The 26,464-nt window shown below is 42.7% G+C and overlaps 2 protein-coding genes across 2 annotated transcripts; one reads left to right on the top strand and one right to left on the bottom strand.

The window, feature by feature from the left end:
* Window positions 1–26,221, bottom strand: slc15a5 (solute carrier family 15 member 5). The gene is made up of 10 exons (XM_023998596.2): window positions 25,628–26,221; window positions 21,438–21,660; window positions 6,321–6,490; window positions 4,289–4,509; window positions 3,896–4,082; window positions 3,488–3,676; window positions 1,596–1,727; window positions 1,337–1,445; window positions 265–1,005; window positions 1–58 (listed from the first exon to the last, which is right to left on the bottom strand). The coding sequence occupies exons 1-9, from the start codon at window positions 26,034–26,036 to the stop codon at window positions 861–863; spliced, it is 1,785 nt and encodes a 594-aa protein (XP_023854364.1). The 5' UTR covers window positions 26,037–26,221; the 3' UTR covers window positions 1–58; window positions 265–860.
* Window positions 9,329–21,180, top strand: LOC111971926 (E3 ubiquitin/ISG15 ligase TRIM25-like). The gene is made up of 6 exons (XM_023998716.3): window positions 9,329–9,969; window positions 11,041–11,136; window positions 11,260–11,505; window positions 11,599–11,752; window positions 12,682–12,741; window positions 19,644–21,180. The coding sequence occupies exons 1-6, from the start codon at window positions 9,394–9,396 to the stop codon at window positions 20,174–20,176; spliced, it is 1,665 nt and encodes a 554-aa protein (XP_023854484.1). The 5' UTR covers window positions 9,329–9,393; the 3' UTR covers window positions 20,177–21,180.
* Window positions 26,222–26,464: the final 243 nt, after the last annotated feature.

Consider the following 26,464-nt stretch of genomic DNA (forward strand, 5'->3'; position numbering starts at 1 on the left):
TGACTGTTGAATACCACTGATCAAACTGGACTGTTGAATACCACTGATCTAAACTGCACTGTTTGTACCACTGATCTAACTGACTGTTGAATACCACTGATCTAACTGACTGTTGAATACCACTATCTAAACTATGATGTTGAATACCACTGAAACTGCTGGAATACACTCATCCTAGCTGACTGTTGAATACCGACTGATCTAAATGACTGTTTGATATGTAACTGTGTTGAATACCATATCTAAAGGACTGGTGAATACCACTGATCTAAACTGACTGTTGAATACCACTGATCTAAACTGACTGTTGAATACCACTGATCTAAACTGACTGTTGAATACCACTGATCTAAACGGACTGTTGAATACCACTGATCTAAACTGACTGTTGAATACCACTGATCTTAACTGACTGTTGAATACCACTAATCTAAACTGACTGTTGAATACCACTGATCTAAACTGACTGTCAATGAAATGAACACAGTACTGTACATACAATATATATACAAAAGTATGTGGACACCCCTTCAAATTATTGGATTTAGCTACTTCAGCCACACCCATTGTTAACAGGTGTATAAAATCTCCATAGATAAACATTGGCAGGAGAATGACCTTACTGAATAGCTCATTGAGTTTCAACGTGTAACCGTCATAGGATGCCACCTTTCCAACAAGTTAGTTTGTCAAATTTCTGCCCTGCTAGAGCTGCCCTGGTCAACTGTAAGTGCTGTTATTGTGGAAACGTCTAGGAACAACAACGGCTCAGCCTCGAAGTAGTAGCTTTTGGTCATGTAGTGTACATMAATAAACCAAGAGGAACTCYAGCGCTACAGGGGACGAAGGTCGTGTAGAGGTCACAACACTGTTTCTATGGAGACTGCTGTGGAGGAGCGTTCCATGGTGTGGTAGAATCGCAGGCAGGTCTTGTACTGCAGGAGCTTCTCTGTCAGAAGGCTGCTTCCTACTCCTCTACTCTGCACCACACTCAGATCTAGGTACCTGGGACACAGGGAAGAAAGACTGCTAGGGTGGATCTGTCTCAATACGAGTACCTGGCTCAATACTGTCATCTCAAAATAGTGTCACCTGTCTCAACACAGTCACCCGTCTCAAGACTGTCACCCGTCTCAATACTGTCACCTGTCTCATMTACACAGACTATATTGATACTTCGTTCAGGTCACCACAAGGGGTCAAGGAAATTCTCAAATTTGTTTCACTGAAAATCTTGAACACAATATTTAAAGAACTAAAATGGCTTCCTGATCTCCTTTGCCTCATCTGCARTGACTATATTTATATYGATATATGASATAATCTCATACTGTACCTGTAAGATATCCGCCAGAACACCAGAGTGTTTATGGTCATCAACATGGCTAAGAAGAAGAAAAAATGCTCCAGATTCCCTTCATGCAGTGTGTTTGGGTACCAGTTACCTGTAGTTGGWCAGGAGAACAGTKCTATMAGTGGCCATAGGACTGAATCACCATAATGCAGACAGACCCCCATCAACCATTCCAACATGAATGTATGTTCCTCTTCAGTTTCTATGGTTACGATGATGCATCTGTTAGTGAAGCCTTTACCTCCAGAGAGTAGGTAGACCAGCTGRATGATGAGGGCTCCCAGGAAACAGCCCCCTCCGTAGGACAGGGTGAGGAAGTGYAGGGAGATGCTTCTGATATGACTGGGTGTCAGGTGGAAGGAGATCACAGAGCCTGGAACAGAGARGAGAGGAAGGCTGGGAACAGAATTAATCATTMATTTGGTTCAAACGTCYCTTGTCTGTCTCTAATACACCAGTAGGGGTCATCCTAACCGTAGCTTCCAGAGTTCAGAATACTATCCWCCGTGTTGGCAGTTGGTTCCAACACTCCAGATTCTAACTTCATCCCAAATACATACAGTTTAAGTCGAAAGTTTACATACACTTAGGTTGGAGTCATTAAAACTCGTTTTTCAACCACTCCACAAATTTMTTGTTAACAAACCCATAGTTTTGTCAAATCGGTTAGGACATCTACTTTGTGCATGACACAAGTAATTTTTCAACAATTGTTTACRGTCAGATTATTTCACTTATAATTCACTGTATCACAATTCCAGTTGGTCAGAAGTTTACATACACTACGTTGACTGTGCCTTAAACAGCTTGGAAAATTCCAGAAAATGACGGCATGGCTTTAGAAGCTTCTGATAGGCTAATTGACATCATTTGAATCAATTGGAGGTGTACCTGTGGATGTCTTTCAAGGCCTACCTTCAAACTCATGGGAAAATCAAAAGAAATCAGCCAAGACCTCAGGAAAAAAATTGTAGGCCTCCACAAGTCTGGTTCATCATTGGGAGCAATTTCCAAAYGCCTGAAGKWACCACGTTCATCTGTACAAACAATAGTACGCAAGTATGAACACCATGGGACCACGCAGCCGTCATACCGCTCAGGAAGGAAAGGCATTCTGTCTCCTAGAGATGAACGTTCTTGGTTGCAAAAAGTGCAAATCAATCCCAGAACAACAGCAAAGGACCTTGTGAAGATGTTGGAGAGCCTGGTACAAAAGTATCTATATCCACAGAAAAATGAGTCCTATATCGACATAACCTGAAGGCCGCTCAGCAAGGAAGAAGCCACTGCTCCAAAACTGCCATTAAAAAAGCCAGACTACGGTTTGCAACTGCACATGGGGACAAAGATCGTACCTTTTGGAGAAATGTCCTCGGTCTGATGAAACAAAATATAAGTTAAAGCTTGGTTGCCAAATGGGTCTGCCAAATAGACAATGACCCCAAGCATACTCCAAAGTTGTGGCAAAATGGCTTAAGGACAACAAAGTCGGTATTGGAGTGGCCATCACAAAGCCCTTACCTCAGTCCTATATAAAATTTGTGGGCAGAACTGAAAAAGCGTGTGCGAGCAAGGAGGCCTATAAACCCGACTCAGTTACACCAGCTCTGTCAGGAGGAATGGGACAAAATTCACCCATTACTGTGGGAAGCTGTGGAAGGCTACCCGAAACGTTTGACCTAAGTTAAACAATTTAAAGGCAATGCTACCCAAATACTAATTGAGTGTATGTAAACTTCTGACCCACTGGGAAGTGATGAAAGAAATAAAAGCTGAAATAAATAATTCTCTCTACTATTGTTCTGACATTTCACATTCTTAAAATAAAGTGGTAATTGACCTAAGACAGGGAACTTTTACTAGGATTTAAAGTCAGGAATTGTGAAAAACTGAGTTTAAATGTATTTGGCTAAGGTGTATGTAAACGTCCGACTTCAACTGTATGCTGTCCATTGACATTCTAACTACATGTGGTGTCCATTGACATTCTAACTACATGTGGTGTCCATTGACATTCTAACTACATGTGGTGTCCATTGACATTCTAAATCTCTAACCCAGTTTGTCTCTGTGTACCAACAGTGTAGCAGCAATAGGTGTGTCAGAAATACGTGCTGGCTCTCCGTCACTCACAGGAGGGGGTGACGAGGGCCTCAGCCAGACCCAGTAGGATGTACTGGGGAGCCAGCTGGATGCAGGCCATGGAGGACACCTGTAGCACCTTCCCTGACAGGGCCTGCTCCGTCAGAGGATAGCCCTTCCTGTGGACCTCAAACAGGCCCGCTACCAGGACAGACAGGGACGCACACGCATGACCAAGCGCTGGGAGAGGAGAGGAGGGAGGGGAGGGGAGAGGGAGAGAAACAGAGAGATATGGAGAGAGAGAGACATTAACATTGACTGAGTCACTGATGAGGGTGGTATATGTGCATGTGTGTGCATGCTTGTGTGCCGTGTGCATCTGTGTGTGTGCTGTGTGTGTGTGCCATGTGTGCATCTGTGTGTGTGCTGTGTGTGTGTGTGCCATGTGTGCATGCCTACTGATGACTCTGGCAGGGGAGAAGGGTGTTTTCTCCATGGACAGGTAGCAGGAGGTGATGCACTCCATGAGAGGGGCCAGCAGCAGCAGAGGTAGGATGCTGATGAGGTTCATGGCACCGATGGGCAGGAGGAAGCTGTTCAGGTGCAGGTTAGAGTTCATGGTCTGAATGTAGTAGCCTGATGGAATCTGTGGAAGAGGTCAGGTCACATTCTAGGACAACTTTATGGAGCAGAAATAAACATTAGAGATTTGCCTTTTTTTACCCCCAATATCTGAAAAATTATGAATTTGCACTTTCCACTGAAACTAAACAAGGACCTGAAAATGTTCTAAAAATTTCCTTTGAAGCATGTCAGTGAAGAGACCTGATGTTCTCCATTACATTGACCTGCCTGAGTGAGGCAGGCGCGGTACAGTAGCTGCAAGCCGTACAGGGGGAAGAGTCTTGCCAGGACCTTGACGTTCTCCACGTGTGTCTCACTGTAGCGCCCCCCGTTGTTCTCCTTGGCGCGGTCCAGCCAGCTGGCTACGTCTCCACTCAGGTGGCGGTAGTGCAGGCAGCACATCTTCAGAGAGTTCAGGAACACCCCCAGAGTGGTCAGCAGGGAACTGCCTGTACAACAACCAAAATATAAGGTTCTAAATAAACAGAGTAAAAACTAACGGACAACTAGGGAAAGCTCAAAGCAAGTTTATTCACCCAATGAGTCAGACAGCTGAACAGACAAAGACATGATCCCACCAGCACAAGTATATATACTCCACTTTAGGCAGGAAGTTAAGTGATGTGGGTAATAAACTGTTCCTTCTCCCTTATTGTGACCTGACCTGGGGTCCTATTAATCCACAGCTCTCCACCCTTATCAGTRACGGCAATCATGTGATTGCCAACCCCCTGGCTCATATCCAACCTTAATTGACCGCACCATATACATTCCTCCTACACATAACCATTAATTTCTGGTGTAGCAAGTATTTCAAATTACAGCCCAACAACTGAAACCAGGGATATTTCACATTTCAAGTTTAGAAATCGGAACCTATCAACATCAATACTAGAATAGCCCACAACAAGCACATCAATACTAGAATTGACCACAACAACACTAGAATAGACTACAACAACCACATCAATACTAGAATTAAGTGATCGTGCTCGAGAAGCCGGTGTTTGGAGAAGATATTGGCACGGGTGTTGTTAGGCCTGAGACAAAGTCGAGGGCCGACAAACCATGCCAATATGTTCTCGAAACACCAGCTTCTAGGGTCATTATCACTTTTATACAACGGGTTACCAACATATTCAAATAATGGTTGACATATTTTCATTAAAAATGTCATTTTTATAAATGTATTCATACTATTTCATCCTTCCACAAGATATAGCCCCAACACAAAACTAGGGTTGCTAACCAAGCCGGCTGGTCGTTCGTTCTATCGGTTCGGTTGCCAGAGACACAACCCAGTCGTTCAGTCTTTTTGTTCTGTATCTATTGACGCGACCCAGTCGTTCCTTCTAAATGTTCCATTGCCATACTGGCTAGCAATGTTCTTACCCTTGCTTGCTAGCTAGCCAACTACAGCTAACTTACTGTCCCGTCAAACAGTGCAGCCAGAATAACAACAAAGTAGCTGCATTTGCATTTGTTCAAGCTGTATTCTAGCGACATTTATTTGGATATATCCATAACAATGAGCAAWTGAGGCACGATTTTGCCTGGCATAGAAAATGTGCTCTCTCATCAGGACACTGTTGTGGAGCTAGCCAACAACACAGCTAACACAATCACTTCAAACCCGAAGCTGGAAAGATTGCAAACCAGCTGCACTTTGTATTGTTTTACCTTTTTTCAATTGACATTTCTTTGTATACTGTATATTCATAAAAACTTTGCTAGCTGATTCATGATTTCGACTGGCTGAGAAACTCTGCCTGCCTGTCTGTCTTGTTCCGACATGTTCATTACTATGGGACAGCTGGAGATCGAATTTGAATATTGAAACAATAAATGTTGGAGAGACAGACAGCAAGGTTTATACAAATCTCCATTGTTGAAAACTAAATGTTAGTCTAAAATAAATGTGAGATAATGTCTAGATGCATTTAATAGTGGAGATCAAGCTTATAAAATGCCTGGCTGGGCTGATGAGAAAGTGGATTGCGCAGTTAGATAGAACACAGTAAATAGGCATTTTAACATCATAGATTTAGCCAGTGGTAACTTGTGGAATAGACACCGGCTGGAATGCGGTTTTAACCAGTCAGCATTCAGGATAAGACCCACATGTTGTATAATAGACCACAACAACCACATCAATACTAGAATAGACCACAACAACCACATCAATACTACAATAGATCACAAAACATAGGTATATACATACACTGTAACACAAAGGTGAGACTGTCTGAGGTTGTGTTACCTTTCTTGGGCCTGAAGATAAGGTTGTTGCGGACCATGTGTATGGCGATGAGCATCAGCAGCACAGACATGAAGGGGATGAGGAAGCCCAGGTTGTTGGCCACTGACTGCTGGATGTAGGCGATTCCCAGAAACACTATCGTCGAGTTCAGGTTCACCAGCCAGTAGAACCTGAGAGGACAACATAATGACCAGGCTTGAAGGGAAACTTTTCGGAATGAAATGCAGGCCCTGTGATCTCAACATTAATCTTGGTACCCTTAACCAAATCAGCTAGTCACTGAGAGACTATATATATCAACACAGAGATTGGCAAAAGATACATCAAAATGGATCTTGTTACAAATACAATATACTCTAAAGAACAATGTATCAAACTAAAATACAAAATACTTTTGTAGTTGTAGTTAGATAAACTACAAATACATACAGGTAAATACATTTGCAAGTACACACCTTCACTACAACATTCTCAGTAATGGTAACATTTATTTTTTAACTTGCTATGACTGTGATATGTGGTTGTTCATCTACTGTACCTTAGTTGAATCCGTTGTAAGTTGCACTGGTTATGAGTGTCTGCTAAATGACAAACATTAACATTTAAATAAAAAAAATGAACAATCGCAAAGCACACTGGGTATTATTATTGGCCTTCTTTTGGGTGTGGAGGTCATTATTTTAATACCCAGCATGCTTTTCAACTGTTCTTTTTTACTTTGACATTTAGCACAGCGATTCTCAACTGGGGGTCGTGGGACTTGTACAGGAATATATATATATATACATGTTTTTAAAATAAAACATTATGTTGAAAGGCAAACGGTGCATCGCTTATTGTTGCTGACTTTACACATGCAGCGTGTCCGTAGTGGTAAAATGGCTAGCTACGTTCGGGCTCTGAGGGTTTTTGCGCTGCACACACTCACTGAACAATACCGCTCCCCCCGTCAGCGGAGCCTTGTCTGGCAGCGAACCAGTTCATTCCTTTAGAAAAAACATAGCTGGCATGACTGACTTGCTTAAACAAATGTGGTTTTAACTGACAATTGAGATGTGCAAACTATGGCATAAGGGGACGACGAGCGGATAAGAGGCAATCCGTAATTTCGAATAAGATATTCATAAGCGAGCTAGGACGGACGTAGTCAATATAACTATTTGTTCAGCACTTTTGAAATGTACAGCGACGAATTCAGAACATTGGCCGTTCTTACAGTATTGTCCTTGTACACCAAGTCAGAACCGTAGGATAGATAAAGGGGGCATATAAGCAGACAATGAAAGCTCTTACAATATTCAATGATTAACGTTACATTTCTCTAAAACAGGTTATAGGCTACATCTGCACCACCAAGTCAGAACAGTAGGCAAAATTAGGAGGGCAAACAGGACCAAATTATTAGGGTGAGGCACATGGGCTACTAACAGCTTACTACACAACATAACAGGTAGTACTTTCTTAGCTACAGTATACATAACTCCCTAGCACATTACATAATTTATGCAGCAGCATACAATACATTTTTGGACTCACCTTATTGTGCCATGCTCACTAGAATGGGAAGGTGGCGCTGTGGTCCTTTGTGGGTAAATTTTGTCATCAAACTCTGTCATCAAAGTCTGATATTCTCTGGATTTATGGTTCTTTCAAGACAACTGGGAACTCTGAAAAAAACAAGTTTGAATCATGATGACGTCAGTGATCTTCATGTCGGCGCTCTAGAAAGAGGCCCAAGTTCCCGACGAGTTACCAGTTGTCTTGAACTTACTGAAATCGGATTTCACAGTTCTGAGTTTCAGGTTGTTTTGAGCACGGCAGAAGTCATGCTGGATTGACACCATGGCCAATGTTGAATGTTTATCCTTTTAAGCTTGGAAAAGAGAYCCTTTAACCAAGATTTGGACCACACACCACTCCACTGAATAGCAGGCTAGTGATTGCTTTGCAATGCTTGCAGTTAGCCACTGACTCCTTCCAAACCACTCATTGTTGAATTTGCGATTTCCAACTTGTTGTGGAAATGTTTATGTCCAGTGGTCGGTGAGCACCGATACGTTTTTCTCTACATTATTTCTCTTCATATGACAAGGATTAAAAAGGATTTGCCAGTAGTTTGTCGACTTGATTCATGATGACTGATAGCCTGCTAGCTAAGATTTGGAGCCTTCTTGGATGGGCACTTCTAATGTAACTCCATGGCAGCACCCAAGGGGCTTGAATTTTCGATCTTGAAAATACAAATTACATTGGAGTGTAGTTCAGTGTAATTAAAGTTACAATATACATATTTCAAATACATGTAACAGAAATAYTGCCCATCTGTGTGTGTGTGTGTGTGTGTCCACCATGACTGCTAACGTAACATATCACAATCATATCAACTATATTTTCCCTCAACAAAGTATTTATAAAAAATTACATATACATTTATATTTAGTTCATTTAGCAGACGCTCTTATCACACCATAGTTCTATCAGACTTCTGATACCATTGCAGGGTGAAAGGGTGAAGCGATTAAAAAAAAAAATAGTATCGAAAAGTATTTAGAATTTTGAAAATACAAATTACAGTTGTGTAATTCAGCCCAGCATAATTCAAATGACCTAAGTAATTAAAATGAAAATGCGTATTTCAAATATGTAACATAAACACTGGCATAAATATCTGCCTACTACCCAACATTGTTACATTTCCTTATCAAAGAAACCACACCTCCTGTAGATACAGAGTACACAGTCAAGTAGGAAGACACTCCCTGTCCTCTGGTATAGAGCTCAATGAAACAGAAAGTAATATTTGACACTGSCATTGCTTAACCTACAGGAGAGAGCACCAAAATAGCCGACCATCTAGAACTGTTATGTTGCTCCATCTGTCTGGATCTACTGAAGGATCCGGTTACTTTTCCCTTCAGACACAGCTGTATGCAACGTCATCTTAGTCTGACTTCCATCCAAACCACATCCTCTGTAGACACAGAGTTTCACAGCCCAGTAGGAAGCCACTCCCTCAATGAAACAGAAAGTAATCTGACAAACTGTTGCTGAACTTTCGGGTGAAAGCACTAAAATGGCTGACAATCAGAAACTGTTCTGTTGCTCCATCTGTCTGGATCTACTGAAGGATCCGGTGACTACTGCCTGTGGACACAGTTACTGTATGGGCTGTATTAAAGAATGCTGGGATCAGGATGTTCTGAAAGGTGTCTACAGCTGTCCACAGTGCAGACAGACCTTCACTCCAAGGCCTACTCTGAAGAGAAACACCGTGCTGGCGGAAGTGTTGGAGAATTTGAAAATGGCAGATTTCCAAGGTACCACTCCTGCACACTGTTATGCTGAACCTGAAGATGTGGAGTGTGATGTCTGCACTAGGAAAAAACGCAAAGCTGTCAAGTCCTGTCTGGTGTGTCTGGCTTCTTACTGTGAGACTCATCTCCAGCCTCACTACTATGTGCCCCCACTAAAGAAGCATAAGCTTGTCAATGCAGTGACAGATCTACAGGAGAAGATTTGCCCTCATCATGACAAACTGCTGGAGGTTTACTGTCGTACCGATCAGAAGTGTATCTGTCTGCTGTGTGTGATGGATGAACATAAAGGCCATGATACAGTGTCAGCTGCAGCAGAGAGGACTGAGAAACAGGTAATATGCTAAATATTACTCTCCCATTATATGCAGTATACTTGTTTACATAAAGAATTGCATCATTATTGGACGGATCAAACCACATGACATTAATGTCAACCGATCCAACAAAAAATGGAATCTATAGCATACCTTCAATGTAATATCCACCATTATAGAGTAGCAAGTGCAACATAACCCAGGCCAAAAACTAGAATCTATTAGCATGCCTTCAATGTAATATCCACCATTATAGAGTAGCAAGTGCAACATAACCCAGGCAGGTCCATCTCTCCAGCCCTCACTAAAACATAAAGGGTGGGTTTCCCAGACACCAATGAAACCTAGTCCGGGACTAAAAACAAGCATAAAGTGGCAATATGTAACTTTTTGGGCACCTGACCAAATTAACATAGAAATGTGAGTTATAGGTCTGTCATTCTACTTGAAAGCAAGTCTAAGAAGCAGTAGATATGTTCTATGTGCGCTATTTCTATGCTTCCCGTTCTTAAATGATTTTACTTTCGGTTTTGTTCACCAGCTTCAAACAGCTGAAACAAAAATGGAAAATATATTTCTCAGCGGTTTAGATGGTACAATGACTCTCTACACTATACTTGCTTATTTTGTCACTTAAACTGAAATTAGGCGAACTATTAGAGTTTTAGCAACCAGGAAACGGCTGAGCGATTTCTCCATAGTGCAACTTTAATAGAGAAACTCAATTTAAAATGCTGTCTAGGTTAGGCTTGATCCGTGTCTGGGAAACCACCCCAACATGCTGTTTAGTCCAGGATTAGGCTTGATCCGTGTCTGGGAAACCACCCCAACATGCTGTTTAGTCCAGGATTAGGCTTGATCTGTGTCTGGGAAACCACCCCAACATGCGGTTTAGTCCAGGATTAGGCTTGATCTGTGTCTGGGAAAGCACCCCAACATGCTGTTTAGTCCGGGATTAGGCTTGATCCGTGTCTGGGAAACCACCCCAACATGTAGACAACTTAAATAAGTATGCTGAACTCTCAAAGAGATTTCCTTTTGGTATGGCAGAGTTTCTACTAGTAAAGTATGTAATGTGTTTTTGAGCAGCAACAGTTGGTAGAAACACAGGAGGAAGGGAAGCAGAGAGCCCAGAGGAGAGAGAAGGAGGCGCAGGAGCTGAGACAGGCTGTAGATGCCATTAAGGTGAGTTTAAATCAAGGTTCAAATGATGTGGGTGTCAATGGTTCTGGGGCTCTGGGTTTGGGGAGCCAAGAGGAACAGGGGGTTTACAGTCCTGGTGAGAGCTGTGTTTTTCTGTCTTAACAGGAGTCTTCATGGGTAGCCGTGGATGACTTTGAGAGAATGTGTACCATGCACGTCCTTTCATATATCCGCTCCATTGAGAGAAAGCGTTCTGAGGTGAAGGAGCAGATCAAGGCCCAGGAGACGGCTGGAGTGAGTCAGGCTGAAGGACTTCTGAAGCAACTGGAGCAGGAGGTTTCTGAGTTAAAGAGGAGAGATTCTGAGCTGGAGCAGCTGTCACACACAGAGGATCACATCCATTTCCTCCAGGTAACGTTACTCTCTGTCTTAGACAATGTTGTCAGTGAATTCTGTTTGAGCTCCAGAAGTACTTGACTAAATTCATTCTGAATTTATTTTCAGAGTATCGATTCTCTCTGTGACCCTCCTGGACCAAAGGCATTTCCTAGCAGTTTGGAAGCAGTGAAGAAATTTGTCTCTGAACAGAAAGAGCGAATGGAAAATACATGCAAGGAGGAAACCGACAAGATCTTGAGTTGTCTCGAAAAAAAAATGTGTATGGCTAGTAGAATCTTATCTACATTGAACCAAAATATAAACGCAACATGTCAAGTGTTGGTCCCATGTTTCATGAGCTAAAATAAAAGATCCCAGAAATGTTCCATCAAAAATAGATYATTTATCTCAAATGTTGTGMAAAACTTTGTTTACATCCMTGTTAGTGAGCATTTCTCCTTTTCCAAGATAATCCATCCAAYTGACAGGTGTGGCATATCAAGAAGCTGATTAAACAGCATGATCATTACACAGGTGCACCTTGTGCTGGGGACAATAAAAGGCCACTCTAAAATGTGCAGTTTTCTCACACAACACCATGCCACAGATGTCTCAAGTTTTGAGGGACTGTAATTGGCATATTGACTGCAGGAATGTCCACCAGAGCTGTTGCCAGAGAATTGAATGTTAATTTCTCTACCATAAGCTACCTCCAACAGCGTTTTAGAGAATTTGGYAGTACATCCAACCAGCCTCACAACCACATGTATGGTGTTGTGTGKCCAAGCGGTTTGCTGATGTCAATGTTGTGAACAGAGTGCCCCATGGTGGCGGTGGTGTTATGGTATGGGCAGGCATAAACTACGGACAATGAACACAATTGCATTTTATCGATGGCAATTTGAATGCACAGAAATACTGTGTCTGTGAACAACATATGCATTATCTCTGTAATTCCCAGTCATGTGAAATACATAGAATAGGGCCTAATGAATTTATTTCAATATATTTAGGTTCAGTATAATTTATACATATGKTATGTCAAGTGAAAAAAATCATAAAATCATTATTAAGGTGGTTGAATTGCAGTGAGAAGTAATACATAATGATTGAACTTTCTCTTGGTACGTTTCTGGTTAAAGTAATAAGAGTTTTGTAATTCTAAGGTAAAAGTTTTGTGAATGACTCTAACTCTATCTGTCTTCACAGTGACACATCCATCTTCACCACCTGTGCAAGAGTACAGCACGAGAAGTGGATTTTTAAAAAGTGAGTAATAATTATTTTTGCCTCTGGCGCTCTTCTTCGGTATAATGGTGTTCGCAACAATTATATGTGCATTCCGCCACCTACTGTGCGGCTGGATAATAAAGCTCCCAAAAAATGAAATATTGAGGGACACACCCACTCATTCAAGGGTTTTTCTTTMATTCATGAGGTAGTCACCTGTAATGCATTTTATTTAACACGTGTGCCTTGTTAAATGTTAATTTGTGGAATTTATTAATGCGTTTGAGCCAATCAGTTGTGTTGTGACAATGTAGGGGTGGTATACAGAAGATAGCCCTATTTGGTAAAAGACCAAATCCATATTATGGCAAGAACAGCTCATATAAGCAAAGAGAAACGACAGTCCATCATTACCTTAAGACATGAAGGTMAGTCAATCAAGTGCAGTCAAAAAAAAMMAACGCTWTGATGAAACTGGCTCTCATGAGGACCGCCCCAGGAAAGGAAGACCCAGAGTTACCTCTGCTGCAGAGGATACGTTCATTAGAGTTACCAGCCTCAGAAATTGCAGCCCAAATAAATGCTTCAGAGTTCAAGTAACAGACACATCTCAACATCAACTGTGATGAATCRGTTCCGACCTAGAATATGTGGACAACTATAAATACCTAGGTGTCTGGTTAGACTAACTTCCCTTGCAGACTCATATTAAACATCTCCAATCCAAAATCAAATCTAGAATCGGCTTTATATTTCGCAACAAAGCCTCCTTCATTCACGCTGCCAAACTTACCCTAGTAAAACTGACTATCCTACCGATCCTCGACTTTGGCGATGTCTTCTAAAAAATAGCTTCCAATACTCTACTCAGCAAACTGGATGCAGTCTATCACAGTGCCATCCGTTTTGTTACCAAATCACCTTATACCACCCACCACTGCGACCTGTATGCTCTAGTCGGCTGGCCCTCGCTACATATTCGTCGCTAGACCAACTGGCTCCAGGTCATCTATAAGTCTATGCTAGGTAAAGCTCCACCTTATCTCAGTTCACTGGTCATGATAACACCCACCCGTAGCACACGTTCCAGCAGGTATATCTCACTGATCATCCCCAAAGCCAACACCTCATTTGGCCGCCTTTCCTTCCAGTTCTCTGATACCAGTGACTGGAGCGAATTGCAAAAATCGCTGAAGTTGGAGACTTATATTTCCCTCACCTACTTTAAACATCAGCTATCTGAGCAGCTAACCGATCGCTGCAGCTGTACATAGTCCATCTGTAAATTGCCCACCCAATCTACCTACCTCATCCCCATACTACAACTACAACATTTTCAGACAAGATAGAACGRCCAAAGGGGGCGGTGTTGCAATCTACTGCAGAGATAGCCTGCAGAGTTCCGTCCTACTATCCAGGTCTGTACCCAAACAATTTGAACTTCTAMTTTTAAAAATCCACCTCTCTAAACACAAGTCTCTCACCGTTGCCGCCTGCTATAGACCACCCTCTGCCCCCAGCTGTGCTCTGGACACCATATGTGAACTGATTGCCACCCATCTATCTTCAGAGCTCGTGCTGTTAGGTGACCTAAACTGGGACATGCTTAACACCCCAGCCATCCTAGCCAATCTAAGCTTGATGCCCTCAATTGATGCCCTCAATCTCACACAAATTATCAATGAACCTACCAGGTACCACCGCAAAGCCGTAAACACGGGCACCCTCATAGATATCATCCTAACCAACTTGTCCTCTAAATACACCTCTGCTGTTTTCAACCAAGATCTCAGTGATCACTGCCTCATTGCCTGCATCCGTAATGGGTCAGCGATCAAACGACCTCCACTCATCACTGTCAAACGCTCCCTGAAACAMTTCAGCRRGCAGGCCTTTCTAATCGACCTGGCCCGGGTATCCTGGAAGGATATTGACCTCATCCMATCAGTAGAGGATGCCTGTCTATTTTTTTTAAATGCCTTCCTCACCATCTTAAATAAGCATGCCCCATTCAAGAAATTTAGAACCAGGAACAGATATAGCCCTTGGTTCTCTCCAGACCTGACTACCCTTAACCAACACAAAAACATCCTATGGCGTTCTGCATTAGCATCGAACAGCCCCCGTGATATGCAACTTTTCAGGGAAGTTAGAAACCAATATACACAGGCAGTTAGAAAAGCCAAGGCTAGCTTTTTCAAGCAGAAATTTGCCTCCTGCAACACAAACTCAAAAAAGTTCTGGGACACTGTAAAGTCCATGGAGAATAAGAACACTCCTCCAGCTGCCCATGCACTGAGGATAGGAAACTCTGTCACCACCGATAAATCCACTATAATTGAGAATTTCAATAAGCATTTTTCTACGGCTGGCCATGCTTTCCACCTGGCTACCCCCTAACCCGGTCAACAGCACTGCACCCCCCACAGCAACTCGCCCAAGCCTTCCCCATTTCTCCTTCTCCCAAATCCAGTCAGCTGATGTTCTGAAAGAGTTGCAAAATCTGGACCCATACAAATCAGCCGGGCTAGACAATCTGGACCCTTTCTTTCTAAAACTATCTGCCGAAATTGTTGCAACCGCTATTACTAGCCTGTTCAAACTCTCTTTCGTGTCGTCTGAGATTCCCAAAGATTGGAAAGCAGCTGCCGTCATCCCCCTCTTCAAAGGGAGGGACACTCTTGACCCAAACTGCTACAGACCTATATCTATCCTACCCTGCCTTTCTAAGGTCTTCGAAAGCCAAGTCAACAAACAGATTACCGACCATTTCGAATCCCACCACACCTTCTCCGCTATGCAATCTGGTTTCAGAGCTGGTCATGGGTGCACCTTAGCCACGCTCAAGGTCCTAAATGATATCTTAACCGCCATCGATAAGAAACAATACTGTGCAGCCGTATTCATTGACCTGGCCAAGGCTTTCGACTCTGTCAATCACCACACCCTCATCGGCAGACTCGATAGCCTTGGTTCCTCAAACGATTGCCTCGCCTGGTKCACCAACTACTTCTCTGATARAGTTCAGTGTGTCAAATCGGAGGGCCTGTTGTCCAGGCCTCTGGCAGTCTCTATGGGGGTGCCACAGGGTTCAATTCTTGGGCCGACTCTCTTCTCTGTATACATCAATGATGTCGCTCTTGCTGCTGGTGAGTCTCTGATCCACCTCTATGCAGACGACACCATTCTGTATACTTCTGGCCCTTCTTTGGACACTGTGTTAACAACCCTCCAGACGAGCTTCAAAGCCATACAACTCCTTCCGTGGCCTCCAACTGCTCTTAAATACAAGTAAAACTAAATGCATGCTCTTCAACCGATCGCTGCCTGCACCTGTCCGCCCGTCCAGCATCACTACTCTGGACGGTTCTGACTTAGAATATGTGGACAACTACAMATACCTAGGTGTCTGGTTAGACTGTAAACTCTCCTTCCAGAATCACATCAAACATCTCCAATCCAAAGTTAAATCTAGCATTGGCTTCCTATTTCGCAACAAAGCATCCTTCACTCATGCTGCCAAACATACCCTCGTAAAACTGACCATCCTACCGATCCTCGACTTCGGCGATGTCATTTACAAAATAGCCTCCAATACCCTACTCAATAAATTGGATGCAGTCTATCACAGTGCCATCCGTTTTGTCACCAAAGCCCCATATACTACCCACCACTGCGACCTGTACGCTCTCGTTGGCTGGCCCTCACTTCATACTCGTCGCAAAACCCACTGGCTCCAGGTCATCTACAAGACCCTGCTAGGTAAAATCCCCCCTTATCTCAGCTCACTGGTCACCATAGCAGCACCCACCTGTAGCACGTGCTCCAGCAGGTATTTATCTCTGGTCACCCCCAAAACCAATTCCTCCTTTGGCCGCCTCTCCTTCCAGTTCTCTGCTGCCAATGACTGGAACGAACTACAAAAATCTCTGAAACTGGAAACRCTTATCTCCCTCACTAGCTTTAAGCACCAGCTGTCAGAGCAGCTCACAGATTACTGCACCTGTACATAGCCCATCTATAATTTAGCCCAAACAACTACCTCTTCCCCTACTGTATTTATTTATTTAGCTCTTTTGCACCCCATTATTTMTATTTCTACTTTGCACATTCTTCCACTGCAAATCTACCATTCCAGTGTTTTACTTGCTTTATTGTATTTACATCGCCACCATGGCCTTTTTTTGCCTTTACCTCCCTTATCTCACCTCATTTGCTCACATTGTATATAGACTTATTTTTGTACTTTATTATTGACTGTATGTTTGTTTTACTCCATGTGTAACTCTGTGTTGTTGTATGTGTCGAACTGCTTTGCTTTCTCTTGGCCAGGTCGCAATTGTAAATGAGAACTTGTTCTCAACTTCCCTACCTGTTTAAATAAGGTGAAATAAAATAAATAAATAAAAGTCCAAATTTGAGATATTTGGTTCCAACCGCCATGTCTTTGTGAGACGCRGAGTAGGTGAACAGATTATCTCYGCATGTGTGGTTCCCACAGTGAAGGATGGAGGAGGAGGTGTGATGGTGCTTTGCTGGTGACACTGTCAGTGATTTATTTCGAATTCAAGGCATACTTAACCAGCATGGCTACCACAGCATTCTGCAGCGATACGCCATCCCATCTAGTTTGCGCTTAGTGGGACTATCATTTGTCTTCAACAGGACAATGACCCAGCACACCTCCAGGCTGTGTAAGGGCTATTTAAGCTTTTAACTGATGTATAACACTTGTATTTTCATGAATGCTTAATATTACGAATGTTGCATTTTTGAATTTCGCGCTCTGCAATTTCACCGGATGTTGKCCAGATGGGACGCTAGCATGCCATTGATCAGCAAGAAGTTTTAACCAAGCAGGAGAGTGATGGAGTGCTGCATCAGATGACCTGGCCTCCACAATCCCCCGACCTCAACCCAATTGAGATGGTTTGGGATGAGTTGGACCGCAGAGTGAAGGAAAAGCAGCCAACAAGTGCTCAGCATATGTGGGAACTCCTTGGAAAAGCATTCCAGGTGAAGCTGGTTGAGAGAAAGCCAAGCGTGTGCAAAGCTGTCATCATGGCAAAGGGTGGCTATTTTGAAGAATATCAAATATATTTTGATTTGTTAACACTTTTTTGGTTACTACATGATTCCATATGTGTTATTTCATAGTTTTGATGTGTTCACTATTATTCTACAATGTAGAAAATAGTAAAAATAAAGAAAAACCCTTGAATGRGTAGGTGTGTCCAAACCTTTGACTGGTACTTAATATATATACAAACTATCAATAACGAAAATGCAATTAMACTAAATCAGCATGCTTTTCTAACAACATTCTAATCAGGTCCCTACACAGGCTCAGAAGGACATTTCCTGGCGACAGTACTCCAGTACTCCTGGCGACAGTACTCCTTGCAGTGCTTCTGCCGTGAAGTCTTGGAGGCCCCAAAAAACTTCTCGGCTTCAGATATAATGATGTCCAGCTTCTTGGACACTTATGCAGTACAATTATTAACTGTGGCTATAAATGCTACAAAATCCAATACGTGTATCAAGATCACTTGATTGACGTATAACATTTGCAATTGGTTCAGCACTGTGGCCTCTTTTTATCCTCTATGGGATTGGTGTCGTCGCTAACACGGTTGAGCTAACGTGAGCTAATGTGATTAGCATGACATTGTAAGTAACAAGAACATTTCAAGAACATAGAACATAGACATGAACAAGAACATAGACATGTCTTATATGGGCAGAACGCTTACATTCTTGTTAATCTAACTGCGCTGTCCAATTTACAGTAGCTATTACAGTGAAATAATACCATGCTATTGTTTGAGGAGAGTGCACAAGTATGTAATTGCAATTGTATCAATAAATCAATAAAGCAATTAGGCACATTTGGGCAGACTTGATACAACATTTTGAACAGTAATGCAATGGTTAATTGGATCAGTCTAAAGCTTTGCACATACACTGCTGCTATCTAGTGGCCAAAATCTAAATTGTGCCTAGATTGCAATAATACATGGTGGCCTTTCTCTTAAATTTCAAAGATTATGAAAAAAACACACAAAAAAAAGTTTTTTTCATTGTATTATCTTTTACCAGATCTAATGTGATATTCGCCTACATTACTTTCACATTTCCACAAACTTCAAAGTGTTTATTTTCAAATGGTATCAAGAATATGCATATCCTTGCTTCAGGTCCCGAGATACAGGCAGTTAGATTTGGGTATGTCATTTTAGGCGAAAATTGTAAAAAAGGCTCTGATCCTTACATTTTTCCTAATTTAGCAGACGCTCTTATCCAGAGCGACTTACAGGAGCAATTAGGGTTAAGTGCCTTGCTCAAGGGCACATCGTCAGATTTTTCACCTAGTTGGCGGAGATTAGAACCAGCTACCTTTCGGTACCGGCCCAACTCCCAGCTGTCCACTTCATGAGTCAATAATTATGCAAGCCACAATGCACACTCCTTTTGTTCTTTAGTTAAACATGATATCAACACCATACCACTCCTGGTTACTTTGACAGCATCTACTTTTCTCAGTGCCTTCTTCACCATCCTTGTGACTTCAAAAGGGTTTCCCAAAGAAACATCCTCATCCAAAAACTTACTCCAACAAGCAAAGATTCATCAGAATCAATTTTTTGCCCCTTTTGTTAAATTCTTGGACTTCACTATTGTCCACTCATCTTCAAACACTTCTGCTTCCTCCATCTCAACCTCTCTCTCCGTAGCCTCTGTTCTTCTTAATCTCCAATCACCGCCTTGTTTCTCGATGTCCACAATATTGCTACGCACCCATTCTTTTTTCACTACCGCCTTTCTCTCTCTCTCTTTCGCACTTTTTGCCTCCTCCCATCTCTCTCTCACTCATGCCCACACCCCCGCCTCCCCACACACACACAGCACTGACCTAGTATGTTTTACGACCTCTTTTGCAGACTATCGTACCATGGAAGTGGATCCCAACACAGCATGTGCAACTCTCTCTCTGTCAAACAGAAACAAGGAGATAGCATGGAGTGACAAGGCCCAGGCCTCTTCAGACCATCTAGACAGGTTTACTTACTATCACCAGGCTCTGTGCAAAGAGGGTCTGTCTGAAACCTGCTACTGGGAGGTAGAGTGGAGCGGGGGGATCGTTGATGTGGCAGTCTCATACAGAGGGATCAGCAGGAAAGGTTGGGGCAATGACTGTTGTTTTGGACACAATGATCAGTCCTGGAGTTTGGTCTGCTCTCCCTCCAGTTGTTCATTCTGGCACAATAATAACTACAAAACCAACATCCCTGTCCCCCGCGCCTCCAGAGTAGGAGTGTACCTGGACCACAAGGCAGGTACTCTGTCCTTCTACAGTGTCTCTGACACAATGACCCTCCTCCACAGAGTCCAGACCACATTCACTCAGCCCCTCTATCCTGGGTTTGGWGTTGATTTAGGATCATCTCTAAAGATATGCCCCCTGCCAGTATGACAATGCTCTAACAACACTCAAACCCCTCCTARCATGTTATGGTCCTGGTACAGTAACCCTAGGCTTGCTCTACCGGCGTTTTACTCACTTTATTTTTGTTAAATATGCTGTGCCAGATCCTTTTGTAAAAAGCATTGCACTGTTAAAAAAGGAGTGCCGATATTTTGGTTAAGGGTTTGTAAGCATTTCATGGCGCATGTGACAAATACAATTTAATTTTTTTCGATTTTTTATTCCATTTTAATTTCAGCTCGTCTATATTAGTAGTGTCGTGACTGAATCCGAATTAGTTAGGTAACATAGATAAATAAGATGTTTTATCTTATTCTTGTCATTAGAATGTCTTCTTTTGGACTATACTGTTGGCAGTTATCCCTTCTCAGCTAGGGCTTAGTCACTTGGGGCCCAGAGAGGGGAGAGGTCAGGCTTGTCTTCATATGTCAATGTATCTGTTAAACCATGTGATGCTATGAAGAATATCAGAAGGGGAGGAGGACAGAATGGAGGCTTGTCTTCTTATGGGAATGTGTCTGTAACTATTGTATGTCCCCTCTGAGGTTGCCCTTATCTTGACCTAGTATATGACCTAAGAGGCTCACTGTCTTTTCTGAGCTTGTCCAGGAGTGGGTGTATTTGAGATGGGAGTATCTGGAATTGACAATTGATATATGCCATTGGATGAGGTAATGTTTTCGTACTAAGTGGTACCAAGAACGAGATTAGAATCTCGTTTTAGGAGACCAAACTGAACGATAATTTATAGCTAATGCTATCTAGCTATGGGATACTCCTCTTTCAAGTAAAAGGTTCTTTGTAATGTTCCTAAGATCGTTTGTTCGTCATGTGAGTTGAGAGGGGTGTGTCTTGGCTATAAATTATACTAAGAATTGTTTTGTAGGGACTCTCATTCATTTCAATTCATTTATAGACACTGAATTGATCTGAGAGTCAAAAAGGGCTATGGTGAAGTTCATATATAATTAAAGATGGACTTTATAATATAACTCTGACTTGTGTGTGGTTGGCTCTCTCATCATTGAGTAATACAGGAAATKACCACGACAGTAGATGGGCAAGCACTCATGGCTTCATATGTGTTTTTGATTGTCAGATTAATCCAATTAAAGTAAGATTGGTATGACTTTTGTTTTGTCCAATACAACAGGTTAAATGTGTATAGTACAGTTTCGTTACTGTTTCAAGGCATCACCTCTACCCTGTTGAGCACATACACACACCCCACTATAATGCAACAACCCACCAGTTGAAGAAGGAGAGTAGCTGGTGCTGGTCGTAGCCCTGTAGTTTGTATGGCCCCATGGGACAGAGGATGGCACGGATGCCCCCGATGCCCAGGGCAGCTGCAAGCAGGCCAGTGTAGAACAGGATGTGCCGTTCCCGGTGCTCCATCTGGTGAATCATGTTGTGCGTGTCGATGTAGAAGTCCTCGAACGGGAACGCCACCACTGGGAGCATGGCTGTGCCTGAGGGAGGACGGGGGAGTGGAATCAGAATTCCATTAGAGGGATTTTATTTAGATTGGGAAAATGTMAATAGTATGGGGCAAAGTAGGGATCTGAGAAGTAGAGAGCTCARAAGTAATTCAGCCCTAATGTGTCAATTATTTAGAAGGGATGATYCATCAATCAAATGTATTTTTATAAAGCCCTTTATCCAACAGCAGTTGTCACAGAGTAAGASAAATGGTGGTAGAAGTGGGTACACATTTGAAAGTTCAGCCGTGTACTGCATAACATGACAGAGCTGGTAAATACTGAAACAGAAGTTAGTTCAATTTAGAGTTTAAGATAAGATAAGTCTAAGTTTTTTGCATCATCTAAGATGCACGTTTTTTGTACTAAGATGCTAGCTCCATGATTTTCAAATGTCTCGATACGACCCGTCAGACTCAGATCAGTCCGTTTAAGAATAACATAACCAGTTATATTCCAGGAAGATGAAGTACTTTGCCATCAGGACAAATTTTGTTAAAATTTCAAACTGTCGGAAAATCAAAACTTGCTAAATCAAGGTAGATAATTGCTAACTAGCTAGCTGAGCTAGGCTAGTTGATCTGAACCACAAATCTATGACAAACAACAGGCTACTACATGTACTGATAATTAATGTACTGCTATCAATGTGCCATTGTAAGTGGCATATTAGCTTTCAWGACTTAGACCTCAATACATAGCTAGCTAGATGATTTTGTCTACTTGGCGGACCTCACAATTCCCTAATGTTATGTGTTAAGTCTCATTGGATCTAACGTTATTGAGATGCTAGTCAGGTAGACTGAGGCTAGTTAGATAGGCTGTGTGGGGGTAATTCAGGACACAGAGAGCACCCATTAGGTGTTGTGGTATAATGAACCRTCCTTTTTACAAGCAGCCATGGTCCTTAGAGATGTAGCTAGAGAGGGTGGACTCCCATGGTCAGTTGGCATAGGCCTGCACTGGGGCTCAACTGCAGTTACACCACTATCTCTAATATTACAGAACCTMTTTTCTCAGAACCTTGTCATTTTCAGTTGTCTAACTCTGTGACAACTGTTGTTGGAAAAAGGGCTTTATAAAATACAATTGATTGATGGATCATCCCTTCTAAATAATTGACACATTAGGGCTGAATTACCTCTGGAGTTCTCTACTTCTCAGATCTCTACTTTGCCCCATACTATTACTGTGTGTCTGGCTGCTACTCTGAGGTGAGACAGAAAATTCAATAATGAGTCATCATAAGTAATGGGGTTGGTTTGAGCTCACATCCAGGGTCCAACTGCTAGCATTGAGCACATGCAATCCTCTGATGCATTTGTCACCCACAGCACTCAGACCCATGTACATCTACAGTTGAAGTCAGAAGTTCACATACACCTTAGCCAAATACATTTAAACAGTTTTTTCACAATTCCTGACATTTTATCCTAGTAAAAATTCCCTGTCTTAGGTCAGTTAGGATCACCACTTTATTTTAAGAATGTGAAATGTCAGAATAATAGTAGGGAGAATGATTTATTTCAGTTTTTATTTTTTTCATCACATTCCCAGTGGGTCAGAYGTTTACATACACTCAAKTAGTATTTGGTAGCATTGCCTTTAAATTGTTTAACTTGGGTSAAATGTKTTGGGTAGCCTTCCACAAGCTTCCCACAATAAGTTGGGTAAMTGAGTCAGGTTTGTAGGCCTCCTTGCTCGCACACGCTTTTTCAGTTCTGCCCACAAATTTTCTATAGGATTGAGGTCAGGGCTTTGTGATGGCCACTCCAATACCTTGACATTCTTGTCCTTAAGCCATTTTGCCACAACTTTGGAAGTATGCTTGGGGTCATTGTCCATTTGGAAAACCCATTTGCGACCAAGCTTTAACTTCCTGACTGATGTTTTGAGATGTTTCTTCAATATATCCACATCATTTCCCCCCCTCATGATGCCATCTATTTTGTGAAGTGCACCAGGCCCTCCTGCAGAAAAGCACCCCCACAAAATTATGCTGCCACCCCCGTGCTTCACGGTCGGCTTACAAGCCTCCACCTTTTTCCTCCAAACATAAAGATGGTCATTATGGCTAAACAGTTTTATTTTTGTTTCATCAGACCAGAAGACATTTCTCCAAAAGGTACGATCTTTGTCCCCATATGCAGTTGCAAACCGTAGTCTGGCTTTTTTAATGGCGGTTTTGGAGCAGTGGCTTCTTCCTTGCTGAGTGGCCTTTCAGGTTACGTTGATGTAGGACTCGTTTTACTGTGGATATAGATACTTTTGTACTGGTTTCCTCCAGCATCTTCACAAGGTCCTTTGCTGCTGTTCTGGGATTGATTTGCACTTTTCGCACCAAAGTACATTCATCTCTAGGAAACGGAACTTGTCTCTTTCCTGAGCGGTATGACGGYTGCGTGGTCCCATGGTGTTTATACTTGTGTACTATTGTTTGTACAGATGAATGTGGTACCTTCAGGCATTTGGAAATTAGTGCCAATGATGAACCAGACTTGTGGAGGTCCACAATTTGTTTTATTGAGGTCTTGACTGATTTCTTTTGATTTTCCCATGATGTCAAGCAAAGAGGCACTGAGTTTGAAGGTAGTCCTTGAAATACAACCACAGGTACACCTCAAATTGACTCAAATTATGGGAATTAGCCTATCAGAAACTTTTAAAGCCATGACATCATTTTCTGGAATTTTCCAAGCTATTTAAAGGCTGTCAACTTAGTGTATGTAAACTTCTGACGCACTGGAATTGCAATACAGCGAATTATAAGTGAAATAATCTGTCTGAAAACAATTGTTGGAAAAATTACTTGTGTCATGCAAAGTAGATGTCCTAACTGACTTAAATAAACTATAGTTTGTTAATAAGAAATTTCGGGAGTGGTTGAAAAATGAGTTTTAATGACTCAAACCTAAGTGTATGTAAACTTCCGACTTCAACTGTACATGTATTTATGTCTCTAGACGAAGGGGGGCAAATTACGGCCCGCCGGCCGTATCCGGCCCATTGGGCACTTCAATCCGGCCCGCAAGGTCCTTTTTACTTTATAAAAATGTTTTGCCCTTTTTTCTCCCCAATTTYATGGTATCCAATTGGTCGTTACAGTGTTGTCCCATCACTTCAACTCCCGTACGGACTCGGGAGATGCRAAGGTCGAGAGCCGTGCGTCCTCTGAAACACGACCCAGCCAAGCTGCACTGCTTCTTGACACAATGCCCACTTAACCCAGAAGCCAGATGCATCAGCGTGCATGCACCCGGCCCACCACAGGAGTCGCTAGAGTGCAACGGGACAAGGAAATCTCAGCCTAACCCGGACAAATTGTGCACCGCCTCATGGGTCTCACMGCCTGGGATCGAACCCGGGTCTATAATGACGCCTCAGTGCCCTAGGCGCAGCGGTCTCATTTTAACAAACAATTGGCCCCCCCAAAAAATGTGTCCCTCTGTTGAATTTCAAAATCCTGATGTGGCCCTCGAGACAAAATGTTTGCCCATCCTTGCTCTAGACCAAAACTAGCCTTACAGCTGAACTACTCAAATGGCCAAGGTGTTTCGAATGAAGTAGTAAAAAACCTTTGTTGGAAGCCATAACACAGTGCAGAGCCAAAGTCAAACATCTGTCTCTCATTATGAGTTTTGCAGTGCAATATAATGAAGTGCAGTCCACACATCCTCTCCTTCAATGCAAATGTCAAGTAAACTCAGAACGTTAATCTCTGTCCCTCCACCGTGTAGTTTCTCTAAGAGACTACAATCCATAGAAATCATTCGGCATTAAGAGATAGATAATGATTAGGCATTGAGAAATTAAAGCTTTGAAAAAAGTAAAAATGATGTTCCATGAATTAAATCGGTTTGAACAATAAGTACTCCCTATACCAATACACAAGGATGAGTGTTCAACATCAATGTTCCACTCATCCCCCTCCCCTTGAAAACAAACAGGAGCACCTTACCAAAGAGATGGAGCAGAGTACACAAGTAGAGCACCTTGGTTCTCCCAAGGCAGGTATCAGCAAACCATCCCACCATSACAGGAGTGAGTGTACTGGCCCCCACAAAGCACAGGTTAACGGTAGCAGCCTGGTAGTGATCATAGCCCAGCTTCACCGTACAGAACAGGATCATGTTACACACAATCCCAAAGAAGGTGAACCTCTCAAACAGCTCCACCAGCAGGATGCAGATGATGACTTGGAGCTTTTTGCGGTTCTGCTGGGGACGGTTCTGGGGCAGCCCCCTGCTCGGGCACGGGGTCATGGAGGGCCGACACAGCTGGTGGTGCCCCCCTTCCATGGAGGGCCGACGTAACTGATGGTAGTGCCACCCCTCTTCCGGCAGCCCTTGGAGGTACACTGCCACCATACTGCCTGCCTGGTTATCTGTCTGCCTGGCTGGCTGAATGTGTCTAAGAGAATATAACAACAGAGAGAGAACACTGGKATGAAGCGCCTTCCTTCTCAGAAGAGGAGTTACTGTAGAATCCAGGGCTGGAATTATACACCTTTCTGTGAGTGGTCTGGAACCGGAATGGGGTGTCGGTGACCAAAGTGTCCGCACTGGGTGCTCTGTAATTGATCCTGTTGTGGCTCAGATGTGTCTGCTGACTRGGATGGTAAGGTCCCAGCAGTAGTTTGATTGGGGGCCACCACGTACAAATTATGCTGTGCCATATGTTCCCTGTGACCCATACGCGGGTGTGAGTGATAGGAGATATTTAGGAAGTGTCCCTGACATATTTTCTAAATGAGCTTCAGGGTATACTAATATTGTTTTGAGGGCTCCTCTGTTAC

This window comes from Salvelinus sp. IW2-2015, linkage group LG13 (assembly GCF_002910315.2).
Source record: "Salvelinus sp. IW2-2015 linkage group LG13, ASM291031v2, whole genome shotgun sequence".
Lineage (NCBI taxonomy): Eukaryota > Metazoa > Chordata > Actinopteri > Salmoniformes > Salmonidae > Salvelinus > Salvelinus sp. IW2-2015.